Here is a 26,649-nt window from a genome sequence, read left to right on the forward strand (position 1 = left end):
TTGCCATCGTACTTAATTCCCCATTTTCGTGCTCGATCCATTACGCAGACGGTAGACGGAGGTTGGGTCAGTTGTCCTGCAAATTGATATGACATATTAGGTATCGTAGGTATGCTTACGCTTTCAATGTTGTTGACTGGGGTTGCTGGTCGACTTCCGAAAGCGGTTCCACTGTTGCCTTGACCTTGTTGATTAGTGGTTAATGTTGTTTTGGAATGCTTTGTTTCCAGCTCTGCGAAACGTGTTTCGTAGCTCGGATTTTGGTTAATAAACTGGGCGAACTCCTTCCTCAACTCGTCGACGGTTCCGCTGTTGTTGAATCCAAACTCGGCCGCGTATGTCAAAAGATCTTCCTTCTTCAGATAATAAATCCAATTTACCTTGACCATGTTGTTTTGTTATATGTTCCGGTGAAATAAAATATATGTCCCCTTATATGTATAAGAGTCCCTGCTCGGGCGCCAATTGTAACGAACCCCGTTAGTCGGGTTTATAGCTGGGGTATAACTCAGCGAATGGGTTCGCCTATACAATAAAAGATGTTGTTTAGCGTTATAAAATAACGATTTATTTAAATCAATAATAAAATCTATATACATACGTATATGACTATAATATATACGTAATCGGTGAGCGTTTTACACACCTCACCGAATCCCTAGTAAAATACGTAATCGGTGAGCGTTTCACACAACTCACCGGATCCCTAGTAAAATACGTAATCGTCGAACGTTTTACACGACTCGGCGGTATACCTAGCATAAACAGCTGGGGTTTGACACCACCAGTTGCTCCGTAGTGGATGTTTAACATAGCCCACTGTATAGCTCACTCTACGACTTCTAAGCCAAGAGTGCCTTGCTTATGAATTTGCCGCTCCTTTTATACCATTTTTGAGTCGGCTTCCGTTGATTTTACAATAAAAGTTCTTAAAGCTAGCTAAGCATCCTAAATGTATGTTTGATAATTCCATTTCTCCTTGTTTGCTTATACGTAAGTATGTATGCTTGTGTATAATTATTTGAGTTCTTACACTCTGCGATAAAAGTTTTCATTATTCTATATATAATTTAATATGTGTCATAATTATATATGTTTTAAAATGTATTTAATTCCAAATGTATGTAAATTCATTTCATATGTATAAATTTTTATAATTCATTTTATAATTGAAAGGTATATCTATATAACAATAGGTAAGTTCATTATATATAAATTATTATAATTTCAGTTTATAGCTGGGAAGCGTATATACATGTATGTATAAGTACATTATAATTCAATTTATACAAAATCCAAATTTGTGGAGGCCCCGAAAGCCTGTAATTTTGGGGTCTTCACACTATGTCGTGACATTTTAAACACCTGTAAACATTTTTCTGTTAGTTAAACTAAAATTGCTGTTAAAGCCTTATTTTATTCATAACTATTGTAACGTTTTTACAAATTTTTTAAATACCCGTGGCAAATTCTTTTGATGGGACCCTATCAATAGAAATCGTTACGTTGTACTCAATTTATGCATATGTCCCACTATGGCGATATGCCTCCTCTCTTAGGTACGAGAAAATGGTCGGTGATCCATGCTGGCCCAGTGCGGAAACATGAAATAAGAACAATTTAATTTTAATAAGATATTTATTAAGAAAAATCTATTTTTCCAAGATTTCTGTTCCGCAAAAGTTTCTATAATATCATAAAAGTTTAAAGATCAGGCTTTACAAAATTGCAATAGAAAGAATAGCCAAGTTACATAAAAAAATTTAGTTTGGTTAGTGTCACCTCTTAATATTTTTTGAGGGTGTGCTCGGCAAATAAATACGTTTACCTAGTGATCGCAGTAAACGCTTCTCACGGTAGGTCGAGCCTACCGCTAAGAACTGATGAAACGCCTCCTTTAGACACAACATTTGCTTCTCTCGGTGAGCTAGACTCATCGTCAAGCATAGAAAAAGCAGTACATCTTATCATCAAATCTTGTAACGCTGCCTTCACAGCAACCTGCCCGGAGATTAAGGTAAGGGGCAAAAAGAAACCCTATTGGTGGAACCAAGAAATCTCCGAACAGAGGAAAAACATCAGAAAACTGTTTAACGAGGCTAAGCGCACTGGAATCTAGGCCCATTATAAGGACGCCTTAAAATCTTTCAAGAAGTCAATCCAGAAAGCCAAACGGGACTCCTGAAAGAACTTCACCAATGAAATCGGAGAAGTCTCAGAAGCCAATCGCCTACGAAAGGTCCTCTCCAAAAACCCATACCTCCCAGCTGCATTCGCACAGCGAACGGAGAATGGGCCACTTCTAGTACGGAAATTCTAGATACCCTGGTCAGCACTCACTTTCCAGGCTGCACCTCTCAACCATATCTCTTAAACACGCAATCTAAACCAGGGCCGTTTCGACCCCTGCACCACATAGTTAGCGAAAAAGGAGTTATATGGGCAATCAAGTCCTTTAAACCCTTCAAATCTCCGGGAATGGATGGAATATTTCCCGCTGAATTACAAGCTGCAAGCGATCTTATAAGCCCGCTGCTAGCTAAAATCTACAAGGCTTGCCTCAACCTCAACCAAGACAAAGATAGTCTTCATACCCAAAGGAGGCAGGATATCGTGCAACAGTCCAAAGGGCTTCAGACCAATTAGTCTGACCTCCTTCCTCCTAAGAGTTCTAGAACGATTGCTGGGCGCCTATATTAGACGATCGGAAAATCTAGCACTAATCTCCAACAACCAACACGCCTACTCTAAGGGCAAATCCGTAGAGACATGCTATCATTACTAAGTTACAGAAGGGACTTGCCTATAAGGAATTCACGCTGGGTATCTTTCTCGACATAGAAGAAGCCTTCAACAACGTTCCACCAGCAACGGTCACAAAATATCTACGTTCACTAGGGGTATAAGAGCCTCTTGTGGAATTCGTCGAGCTCCTTCTAAACAAGAGAAGCATTATTTCTGAGCTGGCCAACTCCTCGCTAATAAGGTATACCAACAGAGAAACCCCCCAGGGGGGCGTTCTTTCTCCTCTACTATGGAACCTGACGGTGAACGCTCTGTTATCTATACTACAGCCCACCGGATGCCAAGTGATTGCATATGCCGATGACATAGCCTTGACAGTTACCGGCAAACACCTTCCGGTGCTTGGCGAACTCTTGCAACATGCTCTTAATCTAACAAATACTTGGTCTAGGGAATGCGGACTCAGCAACAGCAGTGAAGAAACTGAGATGGTGCTTTTTACCCGCAAACGCATTATACCGGAATTTACCCACCCGTCCCTAAATGGAAGGGAAATCAAACTCTCTACCGAGGTTAAATATCTTGGAGTTATTCTAGACAGGAAGTTAGACTGGAAGCGAAATGTGGAGGAGCGATCCCTAAAAACCACAATGGCTCTCTTCGCTTGCAAGTCGACAATAGGAAAAAGGTGGGGTCTCCAGCCCCGCATCGTCCATTGGATCTACACAGCAGTGGTGAGACCAATACTCTTCTACGCCGTCACCGTATGGTGGACGGCACTCGATATCGAATCTAACAGGAGCAAAGTAACGAGAGTGCAGAGGATGGCGGCAACTCTTACTAGTGGTGCCCTTCCCTCCACTCCCACCAAAGCTCTTGAAACCATATTATTCCTTCTCCCCACTGATCTGTTTGGAAAATACTGTGCCTCCTGCAATGCAGCAAGGCTCAACGCCATCGAGCCATGGAGGGACTACAGGTTTGGTCCCACCCGGATCCTGAAGCAGGTCCCAGAAACCTTCTTAAAGTTGGACCATACAATACCGTCCCCTTGCTGGGACAACAAATTCTCCACAAGAATCCCAGAGAGGAACGAGTGGGCAAACGACAGGGAGCCGGGATGTCACGAAATCTCCGTTTCTACAGATGGCTCTAAACTGAACAACAGAGTCGGCAGCGGAATATACTCAGAGAAGCTCAATCTAAGCGAGAGCTTACGCTTACCAGACCACTGCAGTGTTTTTCAGGCTGAACTTATATCTATCTGGGAATCAGCCCTCTATCTTGCTAACCTGCAGGTGACCAATTCTATTTCAATTTTCTCGGACAGTCAGGCTGCCATAAAATCCCTGCAATGCAGCAACATCTCGTCACTAGTGGGTTCCTGGCCACTGTGACATTTCAGGAAACTGCGCTGCGGACGAGCTAGCTAGGGAAGGCACCAATCTGCAAACAATAACCTCCACTGGTTGGGCCAGCCCTCCTCTAACACCTCTCTACGATCTCTATTCACGCATCAAGCAAACGCCAGATGGGCCATGAAAGCTACGTGTAGAATATCCAAGCAAACCTGACCTAAGCTGGATGAAAAGAGATCGGAATCGGTGATACTGTTAAACTGTATCTCTATAAGACCACTAGTGGGCCTTCTCACTGTCTCATGGGCACTCATGGAGCCTATATGGGCCTACAAACAAATGACTTCTGCCGCAGCTGTTGGGACGAGGAGGAGATAGAGAGCGTCGAGCACTATCTGTGCCACTGTCCGGCACTGTCAGAAACCAGGTACCGATGCCTCCACAGACACTCCTTTGAGGATCTTGCGGAGTTTGAAACTGCACAGACAAACGACATATTGTGTTTCATCAGGAAAACGCGCTGGTTTAGCCTCACTGGGGTCTAAACATTCTTCGGAAGTAGGGAAATAGGAAATAGAGCACGCGCGTGGTAGCACAACGGGCCACAACGGCCTACGTGAGTATACGCTTGGACAGCGGAGGTAGCCACTTCAACTTAACCTAATCTAATGATCGCAGTATTTGGTTTCAATGCGAATATATTGAAATGTTGGTAGATTTTTGGGTTTTGGTGGTAGAAGTGGTAAGAAATGAAGATGGTCTAAAAAGTTGGTAGATCTACCAATAAAGTGGTAAAGTCCGTGCACTGGTCTTCAATTTTAATTTTGAAAATGATTGCTCATCTCTAGCTGTGATCACAGGAGATGTAAGAGTAAACAGTAATGCAGTGTATAATTCAGAAAAGCTGCAATACATAAAATCATTTTTTATTATTAATAAATCAGCGCGGTCTCTAATACACGACGATTCTTCTATTTCGTCTCTGAAAGTGGGTTCAAAACTGGGAATTTCTCTGGCAGATGATTCTGATATGTCTTTTTTTTTATATCTTAACAAATTGTAGAACTTTTTAAAGTGGAAGGCTGCAAAAAACTGGAATTTGAAACAATATCATTCATTGCGCGATTTCAGTTGGTTTATAATTATGTCCAATACTCGATAAAATATTTTCACTTTGTACAAACTTTCCGGATCTTGGAGACGCTCATCTACGCAAAGCTCATCAAAATGGCGTTTTACCATCTTCTGGCGAGTTTTAGAAAATTCAGGGGTGATTGATCATTTTTCTGCTACACAATTCGCTTCCATTTTTAAATTTTCAAATTCATGTCGATACCTTTCCAATTCTTCTGAACAAATTTTCAAACGTTTTAAGGCATTTGAAAAATCGATGGCCTTAGACTTAAGTGCTTTAGAGGCTGCATAGATAGTAAGTAGGATCTTGCAATGGAAACCCAATAACATAACAAAATTTTCGTTGTCGATCTTCTTTTTGAGTGAAGCGGTTTCATTTCTTTCATCTGATTTGCAATTTAACAGAATTTTATCGTTAGCGCTTTTTGGACCTCAACAAACCGAACTTTTAAAGCAAAAACGACTTCATAATGTCCAGCCCATCTAGTAGGGTTTAATGTTTTTAATGTTATTGAAGTTAAAGACTCACTTTCTTCATTAGATATAAAACTTGATAAAAATGTATCAATTGAGCATGTTGACTTATTCATTCCGTATGTTCGGAACAATCGTCTCCATTTAAGAATTCGTGGTTTCGTCTTATATTTTGAAAATTATGTATGTACTTATTTGGAATACCTGTTCCGAAAATTCTAAATTAACGTGAATACTTAAACGGAAAAGAGCTTTCCGAAGTTTCAGAATAAAAAGGTAAATACGCCCTGTATAGCAGAATCGCAGCAAACTCTTCTGTCAAAGTTAAGGGCGGAATATAAAGTTCTAAGGCAATAAGCCATTTTCTTTTATTTATTTTTTTTTTTTGATGTCAGTTCATTTTTCATTGAAATCGTCCTATCATAAAATATTTTTCAAAAATTTCCCATTTCAGGCTTTGTTACAAAAACGTCCTATATCAGAATTAGGTTAAAGAACGCTTTATCTCAGAATGCTTTTCATTAACTCCCTCTTATGTCAAAATCATAGTGTACCTATACCAAGTGTGTTCACTAAGCGATAAACGTCAAAACTACAAACAGCCTCGCTCACCTGATGGAAATCTCAGGTCTAGAGTCGCATTTTTGGTCTCAACGACAACGTTTTTGTCTACCAATCGTCTCGACTTTTTCAATTTTTCAATCATTTGGAGCATTCGGTAATGGTATCCATTTTGAATTCGCTGTCATTCCGAATCCAGCGAGTGCCTGTCAGAATGCTTGACAGATAAGTCAACACACTTGTACTTGTACACTATGGTCAAAATGCATTGAAAGAATGACCAAACCAACATAACTCCTTATCGGATCCCGAAATATTTAGTAGAAAATGAATTATTTCCCCCATAACCTATTGGCTCTTACAAATTTATTGTCACTACTAATATACTACTAAAGCTACTTTTCTACTACAACTTTCGCTGAAAGGTATTAAATTATACCCCGTTTTCCTTACTTCGTAAAAGCAAACCGACCAGATTTTTAAATTTGGGAGTGTCAAAGCTCTGTCATCATTAGAGTAATTAATTGGTTTTTTATTAAAGCCAAGGACTGCCATGTTGAGTAAACATTCTTACTTATATAACACCATTTGGAAGCGCGTCAATGGTTGCCTTAGCAACGTTGCATAAATATTTTTAATAACACAAAAAAGGATATCACAACGATTTATTTGTACAGGCGTGGTCATTTAAAAAAAAGTTAAAGTGATATTAAGCTTACTATTAATTAATATAGCATTTTAAGAAATGGAGGACTATGCGCCTAGTCGTTATAAAATTATAGACAAAATAGGCGAAGGTGTACATGGATATGTTTTCAAAGCAATCGATTTGCAAAGGCAAAAGCCTGTAGCTATTAAGAAACTAGCTTTAAAGAATAAATTTGGAAATATTTCTCTAAACACTTTGCGAGAAATAAAGACGTTACAATTTAGCCATTCTGAAAATGTTAGATAATCTTAATGAAGTCTACTTTTCAAATTCTGTATTATGTCTATTATATTAAATTTCAGATAGTATCAATTATTGATATATACCCTGACTTGACTGGACTATCTTTAGTATTGGAATACATGCCGGAGACCTTATACGGAAAGCTAAAACACGAGCCTGCATCATTAAACAGGCAAAAAATTCGAGACTTCACATCAATGATGCTCAATGGGATCAAATATCTGCACAGTATGGGTATTATGCACAGAGTGAGTAGTGTTGGATGTAAAGGTCGTATTTTGAACTCTTTTTTAAAAGCTTATTATATTTGGCTAAAAAACTAGAGATTATAACTTATCATAAGCATAAAGGGAGCCTTGCAAACTACCCCGTCAGAATGCCATTCTGCACATCCAGAATATAGCTTTAACAACTGCAACTTAAGGCATCAGGGCCGCGTGAATGCATGCCGTAAGGCCATATCAGGGCAGCGTCATTTAAAATAGGGCATATAGACTACATAGTCCAGTGCCTGAGAAATAGATCTTAGAGCCACAATAAAAATGGAGGGTTGACGTAAGGATGAGGATATGACAGAACTTTATGTGCATGTGTAGGAAGGAGTCGAATCTGCTGTTTAATGTGTTGATTCAGTGATCAGTAGATCCTACAGGCTGCAAGATCACTGAAACGTCTTCCAGGCGGAAATCGTAGTCGTGTAGAAAGCAGCAGAAATGCTACAGAATGCGTGCTTAAGTTGCATATACATTTTTGAATGAAAAAAAACTTGATTATTCTGTCAATAATGCACCTACAACAACCAAATTTCACGTGTAAGCTGATAGGCCAACTACTAACGACCAGGGCAACCCCAAATATCCAACAGCATATTTTTTATATCACTCCTAACCATTTATGCAGGCGCGATAACCTCTGAAGGGATTTGAGCCCAAGCTTCTCTTCCAATTTGCATCGCGCTCTTATTCATTTTTCCAAATTGGCGAGACTGGACCTACATGCTTTATGTAAACTCCGAACGGCATCTGCAAGGCAGATGAATTTTCACTAAGAAGCTTTTCATGGCAGAATTACACTCGAAGTGTTTCACAAATCACTGCCGAGGGGCGACCCTGCTTAGAAAACTCTTTTCTAATTGAAACAACGTTTTTCCAAACTTGCGATGTTGCTTTTCCCAGGGCGTGAACCCAGGATAGGGCGGCCGCCATGGTAACCATTAAACCATTCAATTATTAATAGATTTCAAAAAAAATATGAAGTTTGAGGTATACTTTATATACTACACTAGAAGACCCGGCAGACATTGTCCTGCCCTAAATTTGGCCTATCTGCATACATTTTAATAAACTTTTCCCGTCTGACTCTGGCCTCCCCCCTCTTCACTTTTTCCTAATCCTTTTATTCACTCCTTCCTCCGTCTTTTTCGCTTCATCTATCTCCATCTTCGTCTCATTCTATCTCTTTCTCAATCTCCTTCTCTCTTTTCTCTTCTCTCAATTCCTTCTCATTCTTCTGCATCCCTTATTGCCTGTCCCAGAGGGTGGTATGTATTTTATTCCAGTCCCACTCCGAGTCAGTTTAATATATATAGATTTTTATTTTTCACACTTCACTATAATATTAAAACAAAATGCAGATATTCGTTGCTTTTGAAATTCGGCTTAAAAAATGCACATAGAACAACTAAAGACTCTCCTGAAAAAAAAATGTCTTAGTACCTCATATCGCAGGCCCCTCAGAAATCCCGGGCCTCTCGCCGGCCCTGGTGATGTGCTATATATGTATATATATACATATTATATGTATGTAAAGTTAAATAAGCACGTGCACAAATATATCCATACCAACTGAAAAGAGGTGTACCACTGCGTATACGTAACATTTTATTATTACGTATAAACAAATAAAAAAATTTGCAATAAAATAATATTGCGACTATAAACTGAGATATAACCTATCCTATATTTCAAGTTAGATCAAACTACACACGGGGTGCAAAACAAATTCAAAATCGGTTCAGTAGGTTAGGAGTCCATTGGCCTCAAAACTGTGACACGTGTTTTTTATATATTAAGATTTTACCATAAATGCATATTTCTGCATATTTTTCAATTAATACTTATTTATAAACACATTTTGCAAAAAAACTTAAAACCAAATGTATGAAATGTATTATTATTCAATGAAGCCAACTTGAGTTTTTAGCCTCTTTGCCAAATTGGCATAGGTATAAAGGACTTAGACGATGATTTTTTGCTGTTATATTTTTACCTAGCTTTTTTCAGCTTGGGTTGTATGTATGTGTGTATGCATGTATTTATGTAACGTAATCTTTAAGTATAACCCTGCAAAAAATCGTGCGATTAATCCCTCAAGAGAATGGACTCCGATTGATCTCTTTTGTATACATTAATTGATCCCCTTTAGTCCCTTTCGTGTGCAGTTGGGATTAGTCAATTTGAAATCTATGTAGACTATTTTAAGAAATATCAAAAAAAACGGCAACGGAATGAGTAAAATAAAAAAGATTACAGGTGATTGAATTGAATTATTCATTAAAAATGCGGAGCCCTATATGGAACCTAATCTACTAAGGCTTAACGACTACGCCAAAGTTAGGGTTACAGTTTAGGATAATATTTTTTATTCCTTTTTGAAAAGCGGGCAAACAACTTTCATCTAATAGATTTGGTGGATTGGCAAATCCTTCGATTGTATTTCTGCCATGAAAAATGCGACTTCTCCCTATTTGAGTCCTTATTGAACCCAAAAGGGACTGGTCTTCATATGTTCTCATATGGGTACCAAGGGGATTGGTCCTATAAATCCCTTTCGGGTATAAATGGGTACGATTATTCTCTTCATAGGTCATGCTCAAACAAAAGGGAACAGTTCAACTCATACAAAGAGATCAAAATTGACAATGGCCGCATACTTCTTTGCGACCCTCCCGGGGTTTCTCAGGGGCCCGCGATTTAGAGGTACTAAGACATTTTATTTTTAATTCAGGAGAGTCTTTAGTTGTTCCATGTGCAAATTTTAAGCCGAATTTGAAAAGCAATGAATATTGATAATGATTTTTTGCCTGGGCCTGGGGAGACAATAAAAACATTAAACAAAACTGTATGTTTACATGAATCCGAAATCGTAAAGTTTTCGTGATGACACTGATGAAGGTTCATCTTCAAAAAGTCTTCCAATAATACCACCAACGCTGTATGAAAGTCCAGATTATTTAAACGACTTCAATATCGGTACCGTGAATAAGGAGTTTTTGCGATCTGAAGAAGTCAACGAAATAATTCGTCGAGGTCATCAAAAGTGCCCTGTTATTTTTCCACGTGATTGTCATGACGAGGCATTTCCTACCCTGCAAAAATTGTTGGATTACGTGTTCCATTTTCTTCATGTTGGAGTACTCTAACAATACTCCTTTGCACTGCGTTTGCGGACCACCATCAGCCGATCATTGCTCGTTTCTTAACGACAGCGATCACGACACGATGACGATCGAACAGAGTTCGCAAAAGTAAAATATCGCATGCAAATAACTAATAATACAATTTTACTTTGGCAACTCTGATAAAATGCAACAGCCCTGCAAAAATTGTTGTATTACGTGTTCCATTTTCTTCATGTTGGAGTACTCTAACAATACTCCTTTCCAATGCGTTTGCGGACCACCATCAGCCGATCATTGCTCGTTTTTTAACGACAGTGATCACGACACGGTGACGATCGAACAGAGTTGCCAAAAGTAAAATATTGCATGCAAATAACTAATAATAAAATTTTACTTTAGCAACTCTGATAAAATGCAACAGCGCACTGGTTTTATTTATACATACTAAAGTATGTATAGAGAAATATTAGTTTCTTTATTTACGCAAATGCTAAATAACATAAGAATATTCGTAGTATAAAATATAAAAGGTGTATTGTCCCTCTTCATTTACTTTCATTTTAAATTAAATTCTCTTCGATAATTCTTTCCGACACAATTCCTCTTTATTACTTTGGCATATGATCCTCTGTGGGTGCTCCATGGAGTACTACAGTGAAAGTACTTTGCAAACAAAGCGAGAGTGGGATCACCTACTCCTCTCCTAGGACATCGCAATGTTAATTGGAGCACATTTTTTGTATGAATACAGATTACATTTGGAGCAGTCCTATACTCCCAAAGGAGTATTCCTTACATTATTTATAGAGTACTCGCGTTTTTTGAAGGGTACCTCGTTGTTAAACAGAATATTGCCAAATGGAGAGAAAGTGGAGTGTGACTGGTTAGTGTGGAGTGCCGGTAGCAATTCTTTTTATTGCCTACGATGCCATCTGTTAAGCACCAATATTTTAAATTTTCAAATTTTTAATCGACCTAAAATTTGTTTTGCGGTTATTCGAAATTCCAGGTATGAAAGAAAAGCTATACGATAAACTGCCATCATACGAAAATACTCAAAATCACATTAAATGTTATATTCAAGGGCGATCTTTACAAAATCTAATTCAAAAGGGGGCTACAATTGATACACTTATCAATGAACAGCTAATCACTGAAACTCAAAAGTGGAAAGAAATTTTATATAGAATTTTGGACACTATTTTGGGTGAAAGAGGCCTAGCTTTTAAAGGCGAAAGTATATATCTTGGTGAACGAAACGATGGAAATTTTTTTGGCATCTAAGATCGCATAAGCCATTATGATCCGATACTTAGAGATCATTTGGTGAAAGTTAGGATTTCACAACAGCACACAAACGTTTACAAGTTCACTATCTTTCCCAAGACATTCAGAACGAGTTTAAAATCACATGAGGGAAACTACATATGTATTATATTAGATCATGGCAAGAAAGCCAAGTATTTTGCTATTATTGTATAGTCTTTCAGACAAAAGCCAAATTTGACTGCGCAAGCACATGGAGATGTTACCGGCATTCTCAAGTACATCAACAAGTTCGAATGTATCTTGCTGTCCTCAATTTGGTTCAAAATACTGACTACCATTAATTAAAGAAACGTGGTCCTCCAAGCTAGAGACCGACATCTAAATGCCTTATTAGCTGATTTGAAGTTGATCAGGAACCGATGGGAAACAATTTTAAACGAATGCAAAACAGTTGTTATTCAATTGAACATCTCGCCAAAGTTTCCGGACATTCAAAAGAGAAAACCCAAAAGACGCTCTGAAGATAATTTAAATGAGATGATTACGGATGATTCAGACTCTGATTTTAAAAACAATACATTCCTGCTGATCGTTGATTCGGTAATCACTGGCATTACTCAATGATTAGCAGCTATGAGAAATTTGAGCGAAACGTTTTCCTTATGTTCAAAACCTGTATACAATTTTCCCCAACATTTGTGTTGCTTAACGTATCTTTTGCACTATACCTGTCACTGTAGCTAGTGCAGAACGTTGCTTCAGCGTCCTTTCAAGAATCAAAAACTTTCATAGATCGTGTTCATCTCAAGAGCGAGTTTTAGGACTTGCCATGCTTTGTTTTGAATCCGTTTTGGCAAGCCAGTTAAACTTTGATATTATTATAAAAAATTTTGCAGCGAAAAAAGCAAGAAAAGCCACTTTTTCATATCCGAATCTTCTATATTGAATAATTAAAATTTATAATCATCATTAAATTTATCAGAAATGTATTAAAATGTTTCCAAATAACTAGAAAAGATTATTTGAAACAAAATGTGGCTGTTAAACAATAATTCTATTTCTATGTTACAATAAAATAGTATAAATAGTAGATATTCTGTGTTAATTTTATTTTCACCTCTTAGTCCAAAATTCACTTAGTTGATGTGGGAAATTTTTTTTTATGTAATCCATTAATAATGATTTATGAATGAGACGTCATTAATTCAAATTAATCAAATGTATTGGTGGATTTTTTTAGGGCGCCCGTAAATTGTTTAGTCCCGGGCCCGGATTTTCTCTCTACGGCCCTGGTAATACGTTCATATTATTCATTAGAATTTATTCCGTAAAGCCATAAAACTTACATACATCGGCCAAGTGGTCTCCCCCAGAGTTGATGACCTGTTTTATTATAATTCTATCACCCTTGCTAGAACTTAGGCGGCAGGTCTTATCATCCCTGTCGAATAATTATGTGAAGAACTTCAAGAGTCCGAAGTTTGTATTCACATAAGCCCCGACTTTAAAAAACCATAATAAAGTCTGGGTAGGTTAAAATGGTGTAATCTGGCTGGCCAATGAGAATTTGTATTTAGATTTTATAATATTGTAACGAATGTTAGCAGCACTGAGCGATGCTATCGTCTATAAGCCGATGCTAAGCAGTGACGTGAATTCACATCCATAAATCAATCATTATGTATCTACATAAACGAAACAATAATTGCGTCTACACATATGTACCATGTACGTATACGAGCAGCGGAGAATCAATGCACAAACACATGCATATATCTGAGATACTCCTGAAAGTATGCAATGAGAAAAACTATAAAATTGTGCAATTGTAGTTACAGCTGAGAAGTTTGAGAGCTGCTGGACTAGTGGATTCTGGCAGCGCCTAGAAGATGCGAACGTTGAAATCCAAGAGTATAAAGGGCGGCAATTATGGAGGCGCTGGAGTTCGGTTTGATTTGAGTTGTCAAGCAGTTTCGACTAAGACGCTATCTAGCGAGCAAGAGCGGTGTTGTTTTGAGTAGTAGAGTTTCATTTGAGCTATCAATCAGTTTGGTTATTAAGCAAGCTATTCGTTGCTCAGTTTGAGTGTTATTGTGAGGTACTTTAATAGAGGCTATTTTGCATTATTACAAATTGGAGTTATTTATTCAACAGTTTAGTGATTCGAGCAGAGAATGCAAGTAAATTCGTTACAATATATATGTAATTTGTACCAAATTTTAGGCAACATGTTTTTGGTTTTAATGTAAAAATACCAAAATGTTGACTTTTTTGGCACAATATTGCCCGCTAATGAAAAGTAACGTTCCGAATTTACTGAAGTTGCGGGATCGAAATAAACGATCTAACTTACTCGGAAAGAAAAGGATATTTAAATTTTCTTGAGTACACTATTGGAAAGGATATTCATCATATAAAATTTCTGGTTTACAGATGTAATAACTCCATTCCGTTTCAAAAGAGCTCTTAGGCATCAAAGGAGTATTAAAAAATATTAAAAATTTTGATGTCGCTTTTTAAACCACAGTGCAGCCATTTATTTTATCCGCACGTTCTATGCTATATTCATCACTTAGTTCGGACTTAAGATAGCAAAGTAGTTATTGCACACATATTCAGTTTCAGACTTTAAGGACTTAAATCTGTGGTCGAATAAAATAATTAAAAAAAAAAAATTTGTTAAACGGTTTTAGGTAGATCCTAGGTATTAGTCATCACAGCCCTCATCAACCTAGGGCGTTGATCAGACAAATAAATAACCGCGTGGATCGCGTCTCTTCTTTTTTTTGCATTGTAATGGGGTTGTGAAATATATTCCAAGTTTCAAGCTTGTACATAGCTTATCGGGAAGTTTCTTAAATTTCAATTACAAAATTCGTAAACAGCGCTCGCTACGCAGTCAAACTAAATAAAACCATTTAAAAAAAGGATATGTAAGAAAATTTGGTGTTATGCCCTAGAATTGAAAAATAAGAATATTATGAACAAAATTGTACATACGTATATGAATGGATTGAAAATATTATTGGTAATGCAATATAATGATAGCGGCTAAATACAACGTTGAGAAGCTCACGAGCTTTATGAGTATTTCGATAACCTCACGAGAAACCGAGTTCTCGAGTCTCGCTTGTGTTCGAGAAGGAATCGTAAGCTCCAGTCTTGAGCTAAACTCTGTATTGAAAACATGTGTTAACTCGTGGAATAGGCTTACGTGGGAAACCACATACAAGAAACGCGCTAAGAACATTACCCATAGGTGGCGTGGAAACGTGTGAACATATTTTATCACGATTACAATTTTTACAACTTTGACCCTGAACATTAGGCCGGGTAGATTTGTGGGGAGGCAAAAAAATCGCCCATTGCTCTGTGAAAATCATATTCTAGGGATAAAAATAAGAAACTTTGCCGAAGGAACCATACCTCTAAAATGAATTCTGATGCCCCCCAATTCGGGTCGAACTTTTGGGTAGGGGCAAATTTTGAAAAATCCCACTTTGACCCATTTAGAGGGTTCCAATCGAGTCCAAATGTATGACCGACCCCCACTAACTTTGGAGGCACGACACACCGATGCCAGTGGCACACCTCCTGGAACTCCCCTGGGGGTTCGCCATACAAACATTTCCAAAAATCGCCGGTTTTGCACTTTACATGAAAAAATCAGCTAAATGGCTATGTTTTTTCTTTATTTTTATTTATTTATTTATAATAATATTTATTATTTATTTATAATAATATCTATTTTTTCTCTTAAGAAATTTATTTAGTCAGAACATATTTAAATGAAAAAATTAATTTAAGTGAGTTATAGAAAAGAAACTAAAAAAAATTATTGTTTGAAGTCTTTTTTACTTTCAAGTCTGGGCAATTTCGCACGGCTCTCTAATTTCGTCGCCATAACAGCCTCTACATTTTCCGGTATAACCCGTTTGGAAACGCTAGCTAGCAATTGAACATGTCGTTCCGTTCCTTGTATGTGTGATGGAATTTTTGGATCATTAAACGGTGGATCATCTTGATTTAAATATTCTTTCAATGTATCGTACGGAATGCTTCGCGTGAATGGTGGTTCAAATACGATATTTATATCATTCAAATTGATCATTTCCGTATAACTTGTGCAATTAAAGTTTATATCTGGTTTTTTATAAACTCTAAGTTCCATTGGCTCGTCAACATCGGTTCGATAGCGTAGAATTTTCTTGATGGCACAGTCGCGCTTTTCTTTGCTATCATCAAACAACATTGATAACAAGATATTTTCCGAATGCGCATAATATGAATTATCTTTAATTACTTGATTGACAATTTTGCGTGAACGAGGTTCTAGAAATCGTGACCAACAAATGAACTTGAAAAATAATGCACTGCCGTACACGACAGAGCTGTAATACTTGATATTGAAGTACATTGGCACATAACATTTAATTATAAATTCAACCAGAATTCTTAAATTTGCATCTGGATTTTCCGTTGTCACATATAATCGTAATAATCTAGCGGCCTTGGTGAGCCACCGAGAATGTATAATTTTTCCTGGTTTGATGTTAGCCAGATCCACCGGAACCACGCCGCTAGAAATTGCATGGGCCACATCGTATAAGTACTTCGAACCGGTGGAAAATTCAATTTTTTCTGGAGCAGGGGGCATATTTTGCAACTCAATTTTCTGGAAGCCGTCCACCACCTGAAAATATATAATAATAAAATAATTAAAAATGGTTGACAATTATAATAAATGAGTGATAGCAATAACTTACCGGAAGAGTTTCACAAGTTTCGATTTGACGGCTTAGTTTTCCGGTCGCCGATCTTGGTCCAGTGCTGGTTGATTATCCAAAGCTTCAACCAAATGCCGAAACGGAAGTTCGTTGAAGTATAGAAGGAAAACGAACCAATGCAATGGTCTTTTTAACAGCAATTCGAATCGTCGTATAATTCCACCGTGTGGGCCAGTGTTTGTTGGCTCACCGTCAGTGCATATTCCAATTAACGCATCCAGTGATATATTTTTATCGTAGAAAAAACCATTTAATTTGGTTGTTTTGTATTCAGCGGTTTCATGTTCCAGTCTTACGTAACCAATCAATTCAGAATTGGGTTCTCTCAAAATAACAAGATGAGGTTCGAATGAAAACGCTAACAAATTGGTATCATCTAACCGTTTGCGAAACACTTCTTGTCTGCATTTCTCTTTTTCTCTGTGAACTTTCGATTTATCCATGATGAGAGGCTTCCCATGCTTATCTTTAATTTTAAAATCTTGCAAAAGAGCGGTTCCCAATGCTGATACTACTCTGTAAGGCACACCAAATCTGTCACATACCAAGGCAAAGTTAAAACAATCGTATCTCCCTGTGTATTGTGAACTTGTGCTTCTAACCATATCTTCTTGAATCGGTGGCGGTGCGTGTGTTGAATCATCGGGATCTTGGTATGTTGGCATTGATGACATAGACGTTGCTCCTTGCTCTTCAGTTTCCATCAGAAATGCATCCATTGTTAGTCTTCTCTGATTATGTTGATCGTGCATGAACTCTTTGAGGCGTTCGGGAACCCAGCCACATGCACATGGAGCTGCCATCAAATCGCATTTACATGTTCCAATGTAAAAAATTGTTTCCAGAGATTTTACATACTCTGTAAATTTTTGGGTGTTGTTTCTTCTCTTGATTTGCTCTTGATACTTGTCAAGCAATTTATTCAATTTATTAAATACACTTTTTTTCAGCATTATTTCCATACCAAGTTTTTCCCAAATTCCAAACAACTTATCTTGTACTTGAATAGTGAATGATTTATGGGAAAACTTTTTTTGTTCTGTTTTAGCACGTTCGCTTAAGTAAAAATAATATCTCAAGATATCCAGATGGGTTGATAATTAAGATCAGTTAAATCAGTAGACACACCAAAAACAGTAACATCATGCTTGGGTATATGACTCATTCGACTTTCGATAGTTGCTTCATCTTGCGGTGTAGAGGATGGTGGATTCATTGTAAACTTTTTGATTTGGAATGGTCACTTCACTTATTATTTTTGTTGAAATATTTTTTTATCTGAAATTAGCACTTCACACTTTGAGTTCTTCACAACGACTTAATGCATTCACAAAAACTGTTGCGTTATGTATGGTCTACGAGACGAGGTAATAAGAATGAAATGGTAATTTCAATTATACCTGCTGTGTCTTGTGGTGGCTTAAAAAAACAACACAAGCAATTTTACGATCTGCAATTGTGTCACAGTGATACATTCATTTTTTAAAACGTGTTATGGTTTCGCATCTATGATGGAAGCAGTAAGGAAGGCGGTCGGCATGATGTGGTGGTGCACAGTGGCTAGTCATTGTCGGCTGGGGCGGGTCCTTGCAAACCTTACTGTTCCTGCTCCATAATCAGAAAAAAAGTCATATCATGCCTATCAAAACGAAAAGCTGTCAAAATCAAAAACCTTGACAGAAGCGCAGAGACCGACTCAAAACGCTTATCAATACAAATTAAAACGGCATCCGGTCGAACCGGATACATTCAAAAATTTAAAAATTCAAAATTCAAAAAAAAAACTAACCGCAAAAAAAAATTACCGAACCGGACATGGCCGGTTACTAACGCTGAAAATCAAACCCAAAAAAAAAAAACGCTGAAAATTTAAAAGAAAACAAACAAAAACAGAAATGGGCCGAATATATAGAGGGGGCGCCGCGGGTGGTGTTGCGACGCCCGGTGCTTTGCCCACCCTCAAAAACCATGGCCACCGACGCACCTAAATTTCGGTGGCCCCTTTATATATTCGGCCTATTTCTTTTTTTATTTGTTTTCTTTTAAATTTTCAGCGTTTTTTTTTGAGTTTGATTTTCAGCGTTAGTAACCAGCCATGTCCGGTTCGGTAATTTTTTTTGCGGTTAGTTTTTTTTTTTTTAACTTTGAATTTTTAAATTTTTGAATGTTAACGGTCTGTCCGTGGCATCCGGTTCGACCGGATGTCGTTTTAATTTGTATTGATAAGCGTTTTGAGTCGGTCTCTGCGCTTCTGTCAAGGTTTTTGATTTTGACAGCTTTTCGTTTTGATAGGCATGATATGACTTTTTTTCTGATTATGGCGCAGGAACAGTAAGGTTGGCAAGGATCCGCCCCAGCCGACAATAACTAGCCACTGTGCACCACCACATCATGCCGACCGCCTTCCTTACTGCTTCCATCATAGATGTGAAACCATAACAAACCGAAACCGTAACCGTAGACCATAACAGCAGACCGTAACAAACGGTTGAATAAAAAACCCACACAACTATGTTTACGACATGAAAATGCATCACAGTGATGCCTTGGTTTTAAAAGGGTTGTAAAAACGCTAATTTCTAATAATTTTTTTAATTTCTTTTCTATTACTAAGTTAAATTCATTTTTTCATTTACATATGTTCTGACTAAATAAATTTCTAAAGAGGAAAATAAACTCCAAAAAGAAAAAACATAGGCATTTCGCTGATTTTTTCATGTAAAGTACAAAACCGGCGATTTTTTGAAATGTTTGTATGGTGAACCCCCAGGGGGTTCCAGGGGGTGTGCCACTGGCATCGGTTGGTCGGGCCTCCAAAGTTAGTGGGGGTCGGTCATACATTTGGACTCGATTGGAGATCTCTAAATGGGTCAAAGTGGGATTTTTCAAAATTTGCCCCTACCCAAAAGTTCGACCCAAATTGGGGGAAATCAGAATTCGTTTTAGAGGTATGGTTCCTTCGGCAAAGTTTCTTATTTTGATCCTTAAAATACGATTTTCACAGAGCAATGGGCGATTTTTAAATCGACCCGCCCTAATGTGCGTGCAAGGCGCTGCTTAGCATCGGCTTAGAGATGGCAGCACCCCTTAGTTTTGCTAATATTCGTAACACTGCCCTTCACCTAAGTCTGATCGTCCCGATCAGACAAATCTCTTGATCTAAACGCTGCTAGCCTCTCCAAATGAACTACTTTTCTACTTCGTGGTTTCCCAATGGTTTGTATGCGGTAGATGGTGTCACTGATCTTCTTCACAACTTTGTACGGGCCTTACCAACTGCACCGAAATTTGGATGGAACACCTTTCCGCCGGTGAGGGTTGTATAGCAGTACCAGATCTCCCTCCAGGAAACCTTCCGAATTAAAGTTGTTGTCATGCCAGTGTTTGATCTTACTACTTATTACCCTGGGCCGTTCCCTCACACTCTGTTGTTTAGTCAATGAACTACTTCATAGAGCTTGCACTTGACGGATTGACTTCGCATAATCAGTATCGTTCTCACGTTTCACAACAGTAGTGCACACCTTCTTGAAACTACACTCGCATTTTTTTTTTTTGGAAATTCGTTGCTTCGTTTTTGTGCGTCCATTAGTTTTTGTCAATGTCAGTGTTTCTCTCGCAGGTACTTTTGATTTTGCTTTATTTGGCCCATTTGATCTTTGACTTTCGTGGTCTTTGTCGAGTCTTCTCCACCAGTACTCGATTACTACTGAACCCTTTCTGCAAACTGAAGTTAAGTGGTATATCCTGGTTCTTATAACGCATCAGCCTTCTCTGCATATCGATCTTGATGTCATGGTCAACCAAGAAGTCCACTCCCAATATGACTTCATCAACAATCTCCGCCACAACGAATTTGTGTAGAACTGTGACCTTTCCAATCAAGACTTCACAGATCACTTCTCCCTGGACTTGGTTATACTCGCCAGTGACCGTACGCAACCTTGTTCCAGGTAACGGTTTTACTCTCCTGTTGACCAAGACAGATCGGATTAAGGAATAAGATGCGCCCGTATCTACAGTCAGTACACTCTCCTTACCATCCAGCTTTCCTTCGAAGGCAAGACTGCTCGATTTTCTTCCAATTTGCGACACAGATATCACAGGGCATTTAATAGCTGGATGTAGCTCTCGATCTCTACATCTTACTCGCTCTTGCTCATCTCCACCAGCTTTGCGTTTATGGCCACACACATTGTTGGAAATATTAATTCAATTCAATTCAATTTATTTAACCAAGATCGCAATTTATTAGAACCAAGATTGCAATGACGATCCTTTCAACGCTTCCATTATTGCGTCTACCCACTCTGGCCTTTCTACTTTCACACGGCGAGCTTTGTACGCTGGATTACACAGAACCGACGCTGTTTCCTGAATCAGAGCTTGTGACACCGTTTCTGCGTATGTTGGCTTTGGATTCGCATATGTAGCCCGCTTCGTTTCCACATCTCGTATACCATTTATGAAGCTCTGGATTTTTACCCTTTCAGTGTATTCCAGGAGTGCGTCCTCATTTGCAAGATCAGCCAATCTTTCAATATCTGAAGCAAACTCCTGCAATGTCTCATTTGCTTTTTGTTAGCGGTTTTGCAACTCAGTTTGGAATATCTGTTTTCTATGCTCGCTTCCATAACGTCGTTCTACAGCAGCCATCAATGCTTCATAGTTGTTCCGCTCTCCTTCGGGAATCGTCTGTAGGATTTCGGCTGCGGGCCACATCAATGCCACGAACAGTGCAGCAACTTTATCTTCCGCATTCCAGTTGTTCACTGCTGCGGTCTTCTCAAACTGTAGCTTGAAGACCTGGAAAGGAACAGAACCGTCAAAGGATGGTGTCTTTACCTTCAGATTGCTTGCTGAAACAGCTGGGCGATTTAGTTGTAACTGCTCCATACGACCTTTCAAATCATCGACTCCTGCCTGAAATTGAGCGATTTTTGCATCCTGCGCTTCCAGTTTTGATGATACCCTTGCTTCCTGTTCTGACAGTTGCGAAGATATGCGAGATTCCTGTGCTTTCACTTGCTCAGCCATATATGTCTTCTGTTCTTCTAACTGTGTTTCCATCTGAGATGTTATACGTTTCTCCTGTGATTGCAGTTGGGATGCTATACTTCTCTTTTGTTCTTCCAGTTGAGATGCCAGTTGAGGTGTTATATCTGTCTTGCGATTCCAGTTGAGATGACATTTGCGATGACATTTCTGAAATACGTGCCTCCTGTGCTTCTATCTTGGATGTTAAACGTGTCTCTTGCGATTCCAGCTGAGATGCCATATATGTCTTCTGTTCTACCAGTTGAGATGACACTGTCGTTATTTGAGCAGATATTGCAGCTAAAATCATGTTCAAGTCTGTGCTCGTAACTGTCTGCGGTGTTTCTTCCATTTTTGTTGTTTCCTCGCCATCAAGATGAAAGTCATACTCTTCCACGTCAATTCCTTCTAATTCCATTGCCTGTCGTAGTCGTTGCTGAAGTTCTAGTTTAATGCCGGTTGTATTCAATCTACGGCTCTCCAACTCCTTCTTCAGTTGCTGGATCTTCAATTCACTTAACTTTGGCATGTCCAAGTTGTATTCGAAGTCTTCGGAATGTATTCAACAATTCCTCTTCTGACACCAATTGTGACGAATTTACCGCAATTCCCCTTATTTGCAATCTTCTGCTAACGTTCGTATGGCTAAACTGTTGAATAAATAACTCCAATATTGAATAATGGAAAAATGGCCTTTATTAGAGTACTTCACAATAACACTTAAACTTTGCAACTAGCTTGCTTAATAACCAAACTGACTGATAGCTTAAATGAAACTGATCTATTGCCCGACAGATAGCGTGCTTAACTGAAACTGCCCATAGCGCCTCTACCGCTGATGCTTTTACACTCTGTGATTTCCTGGTGGCATCTTCTAGGCGCTTCCAGAATTATTTAGTTAGTTATAAATTTCTCAGCTACAACTACAGATGTCTTCTCTCATACCCCATGCGCTTGTATGTGTGAGCGACACTTCCACAATCACAATTGCATACCTTTGGGAGCATTTCAGATAAGATATCTGCATGTGCTTGTGCGTTGCTCTCAGCTGCGTGTACCTACATATGTGTAGACATAATGATTGATTCGTTTATGTAGATACATAATGATTGATCTATGGATGTGCATGCAAGGCGCTGCTTAGCATCGGCTTAGAGATGGCAGCACCCCTTAGTTTTGCTAATATTCGTAACAATATAATAGTATTGGACATTTTCAAGAATGCGGTATACGTTTAACGACAATCGCAAATGGTTGAATCCATAGTCCATGAACTATTTTGAAATGAATTTTGAATAAACTTTTGTAATTAAAAGGGGAATGCTGGCATTCTTTTGATTTAGAAGGCATAGGTAACACAGGTAAGGGGCCACCGAAATATAGGTGCGTCGGTGGCCATGGTTATTGAGGGTGGGGTCAAGCACCGGGCGTCGCAACAACACCAGCGGCGCCCCCTATGTATATTCGGCCTTTTTATTTTCAGCCGTTTTAGTTTTCTTATGTTTCAGCAAGTTAGTAACCGGTCATTAAGGCTGAGTAACACAGCACTGTGCTGTGTTATAGTGTTAACACTCAGTAACGTGCGGCACGCACACGCACACTTATCGATTAATTTATAACACAGTGGCACACTCGATGGCACAAAGCTGACTGTGCAATGCCGCTCAAACTGGTAAATGCTCATAACACAGTAACACGCTCTATAGCACAGAGAATGACACTCAGATCGTAAGTGCACATACATACATAGTCCATTGTGCGTGTGTGTTGATTATATTGCTTTCCATTGACACTTCGCTCAAAACTTATTTATACACATGATACAAATATTACAAGATAAAACCGGAGAGAGGATAATGACATTTAAAAGGATTTTAAAATTCTCACTGCGCTCTCATAATTTTTATTTTATTTTGAGTTTTTCATAAAAAAATGGTGTCCACAGGGGCACTTACTATTCTGTTGATCAGATGATATGACTTTGAAAAATTGGAGTATGAAAGAAGATAAATGTTGCCATGATTTACTCGTCTACGTGGCGTCAAAGGTGGCGTTAGAGGTAAGTAACACAGTACTCTGCTCTGATATTGTGCCTACAGTCATATCGACTTTCGATAATCAGTTATAACACAATTGTGTCAACGCAATGTGTTAACACTGCAAAGTGTGCCTGTGCTACTGTGTTAACACTCAAAAAATAGTGTCATTACCCACCACTACCGGTCATTGCCGGTTCGGTTAATTTTTTTTGCGTTCGATTTTTTTGAATTTTAAATTTTGAATGTTTAACGGTCTGTCCGTGGCATCCGGTTCTGCCGGATGTCGTTCTATTTTGAAATGTAAGCGTTTTGAATGAGTTCTACGCTTTTTGACAGGTTTTTTTTTAAAGGCATGATATGACCTTTTTTCTGTTTATGGCGCAGGACAGCAAGGTTGGCAAGAACCCCGCCCAGCCGACATGACTAGCCACAGAGCACCACTAGATCATGCCGACTGCCTTCCTTGCTGCTCCAATGAAAATGCGATTCCATAACAAACTAGAAAGTCTTAAATCGTGGCGTTCAAACATAAGACATACAATAGTACTTCATAGCAGATTTGTGATTGTGATTGATATCAGGGTTGTAAAAGAATGCACTTTATGCGAATGAAATTCATTCAGTCGTGACTTATTAGTAATTTCGAGAAGTCACTTACTGACTTCTTTTTTTTCAGTGAATTCCTGACACTCTTTGAAACAAAATGTATACAAGGTGCATATAACCATCAAAAGAAACCTAAAGGGAATTATTTATTTTTAGAAGCAACAGCTCTTCAAAACTGTCATTTGATAGAGGTCCTCGAAGTGGCGTATTTAGTATTGTGGAAAATAGTGTCTCCACGGCGTCTGAAGTAGACAGAGGTGTATTATATTTGAGGTACGCCCTTTCAATGGTAGGATAGCGGTGCAAGATGGCTATGTTCGGAGATTTATCGACGATATAAGCTCAGAATTCCTCTTCAATAGATGATTCCGATACTTCAGCTTGCTGGGATGTCTCTTCTGAAAATGATATTAAAAATTGTTTCCAAAAATTATAGCAGATACTAGTAGTACAAGTACATTGTAAAGGTCTACAAGTTGGATATGTAGCAGCACGCATATACTCAGCCACGCTCACCTGATAAAATGCTTGTTGGTTTTTATTGTGGATGCTATTTGGGACTGTTGTACTTCTTAGGTCCAAGAAAAGTGTAGTAGCTGCTAACGAAAACTGCGTAAAATTTTTATTGTAAAATTGCAAAGAAATATCCCTATTTACTTTCGAACGAGCACTTAATTAGATATCTCCTTAAAATTTATATATTTTGGACCATTTTAGTTAACAAATTGTGATACTTTATTACCGGGGGCAATTGCTAAAACACGACCAAAACCGTCAGGGAAGGTATTATTAGAGGCGTTTTTGCGTCGCTTCCAATAATTTGATGCCTTTTTCGCCTTTGGATTATTGATACCAGGACAAAACGCGTCTTTTCATATCTCTTTCCACATTTTTGGACGGGTTATTGCAGTCGACCACGGTTTCAAACTGTTTTTCGCGGAGAACTTTTGAACGGGTAGAAAAACTTAGCACTCGTGTTTGTATTCTTAATGCCGAAATAACTACGTGTCCCCATATACCCAATTGAAGACTTTTGTATAATTTTCTGTAGGACCCATATAGGTGCACTACATTTTCATACTAAATTCGTTCAAAAAAATTTACCATCACAGCAACCCATATCTGATACACAAACAGCGTTGCCATATATTTTTTTTCCAAGTCGTCAAACGCCTCCAAAAAATCGTCAAAAATCTTCATATCTATGGCAACAACCAAAGTTGAGTTAGGACAAAGTTGGGTTATTACCAGGTGACGTACGTTTGTATTCACCGGAAACCAAAATGAGATCGAAGGATTTCATTCAACAATATTAACTTTAAAAGCGCTTTTCTGAAAATTGTCTTTGATTGTTATTTTTGTTGCTACATACCACATATAAACTCGTTTTTAATTCATTTTATTTTATTTTATAAATAACAAAAACGTCTTAAAAGATAAATTTTGTATTACATACAAAAGGTACTTCTTTTCAGTAATTTTAACAATTATTTTTCTTTTGTTTTCTTAGAGCTCGAATCGAACCTCGCATAAACTCCTATATCATTTAAGTTTCTTAGTTATACATTTTCGGGTAAATTCTTTTTTTTAACATATTTATTTGCGCTCTAATTTGATCACACAGTTCAATATAAAAAATAATACAATGTTGTTTAAATTTGACTTCTTCTTGCTCGGAAATGTTATAGGCGATAAGCTTAAGGCTTTACCAAATTATACAATATACTTAAATAGTATTTTTATTTCTGAATACATATTATGTACTTGAAGCCACTCATTCTGGAAAATTTTATTAGCTTTATTAATATTTTGCAGGATATACTTTAGTATGGAGAGATAAATTTCATTCATATCATCCAAGTTATCATTTATACAATTATACACATTGCGCATCAATGTTTCTACACTGCAGAGTAGCTTTAAGTAGGCATACGAAGAGCAAAGTGCCAAAGAATGACATATATATGTAACCTGGAATCATGAAAGGGACCTATTGTGCGAAAACAAGTTTTCGAGAAAATGTGTTTAAAGTTTTTGTTTAACTTGACTCTGTGTAGCGGCCGGCCGTTGTGAACGAATTTTGTAATTAAAATTTAAGTAACTTCCCGATAAGCTACTGAAACTTGGAATACAGTTCAGAACCCGATGACAATGCAGTAATAAGAAAAAAATCTCCAATAGGTTGCGCATGGAGCGCAATATTTCAAAAAATCGTATTTGTGGTCCGATTTGGCTTTAAATGCGATGTGTGTAAGAAAGATAGAAAACTGCGGATTGTTCCATTGGA

General features: G+C 38.1%; 1 protein-coding gene across 1 annotated transcript in view; it reads left to right on the forward strand.

Moving 5' to 3' along the window:
* The first annotated feature begins 7,017 nt into the window (after nt 1-7,017).
* LOC137245638 (cyclin-dependent kinase 20) overlaps nt 7,018-26,649 on the forward strand; it is a 50,678-nt gene continuing 31,046 nt past the window's right edge. Inside the window, exons 1-2 of the mRNA XM_067776620.1 lie at nt 7,018-7,218; nt 7,284-7,472. Of these exons, the coding sequence (XP_067632721.1) occupies nt 7,018-7,218; nt 7,284-7,472 (390 nt within the window). The remainder of the gene's footprint in view (nt 7,219-7,283; nt 7,473-26,649) is intronic.

The sequence above is a fragment of the Eurosta solidaginis genome, chromosome 1 (genome assembly GCF_040869045.1).
Source record: "Eurosta solidaginis isolate ZX-2024a chromosome 1, ASM4086904v1, whole genome shotgun sequence".
Classification (NCBI taxonomy): domain Eukaryota; kingdom Metazoa; phylum Arthropoda; class Insecta; order Diptera; family Tephritidae; genus Eurosta; species Eurosta solidaginis.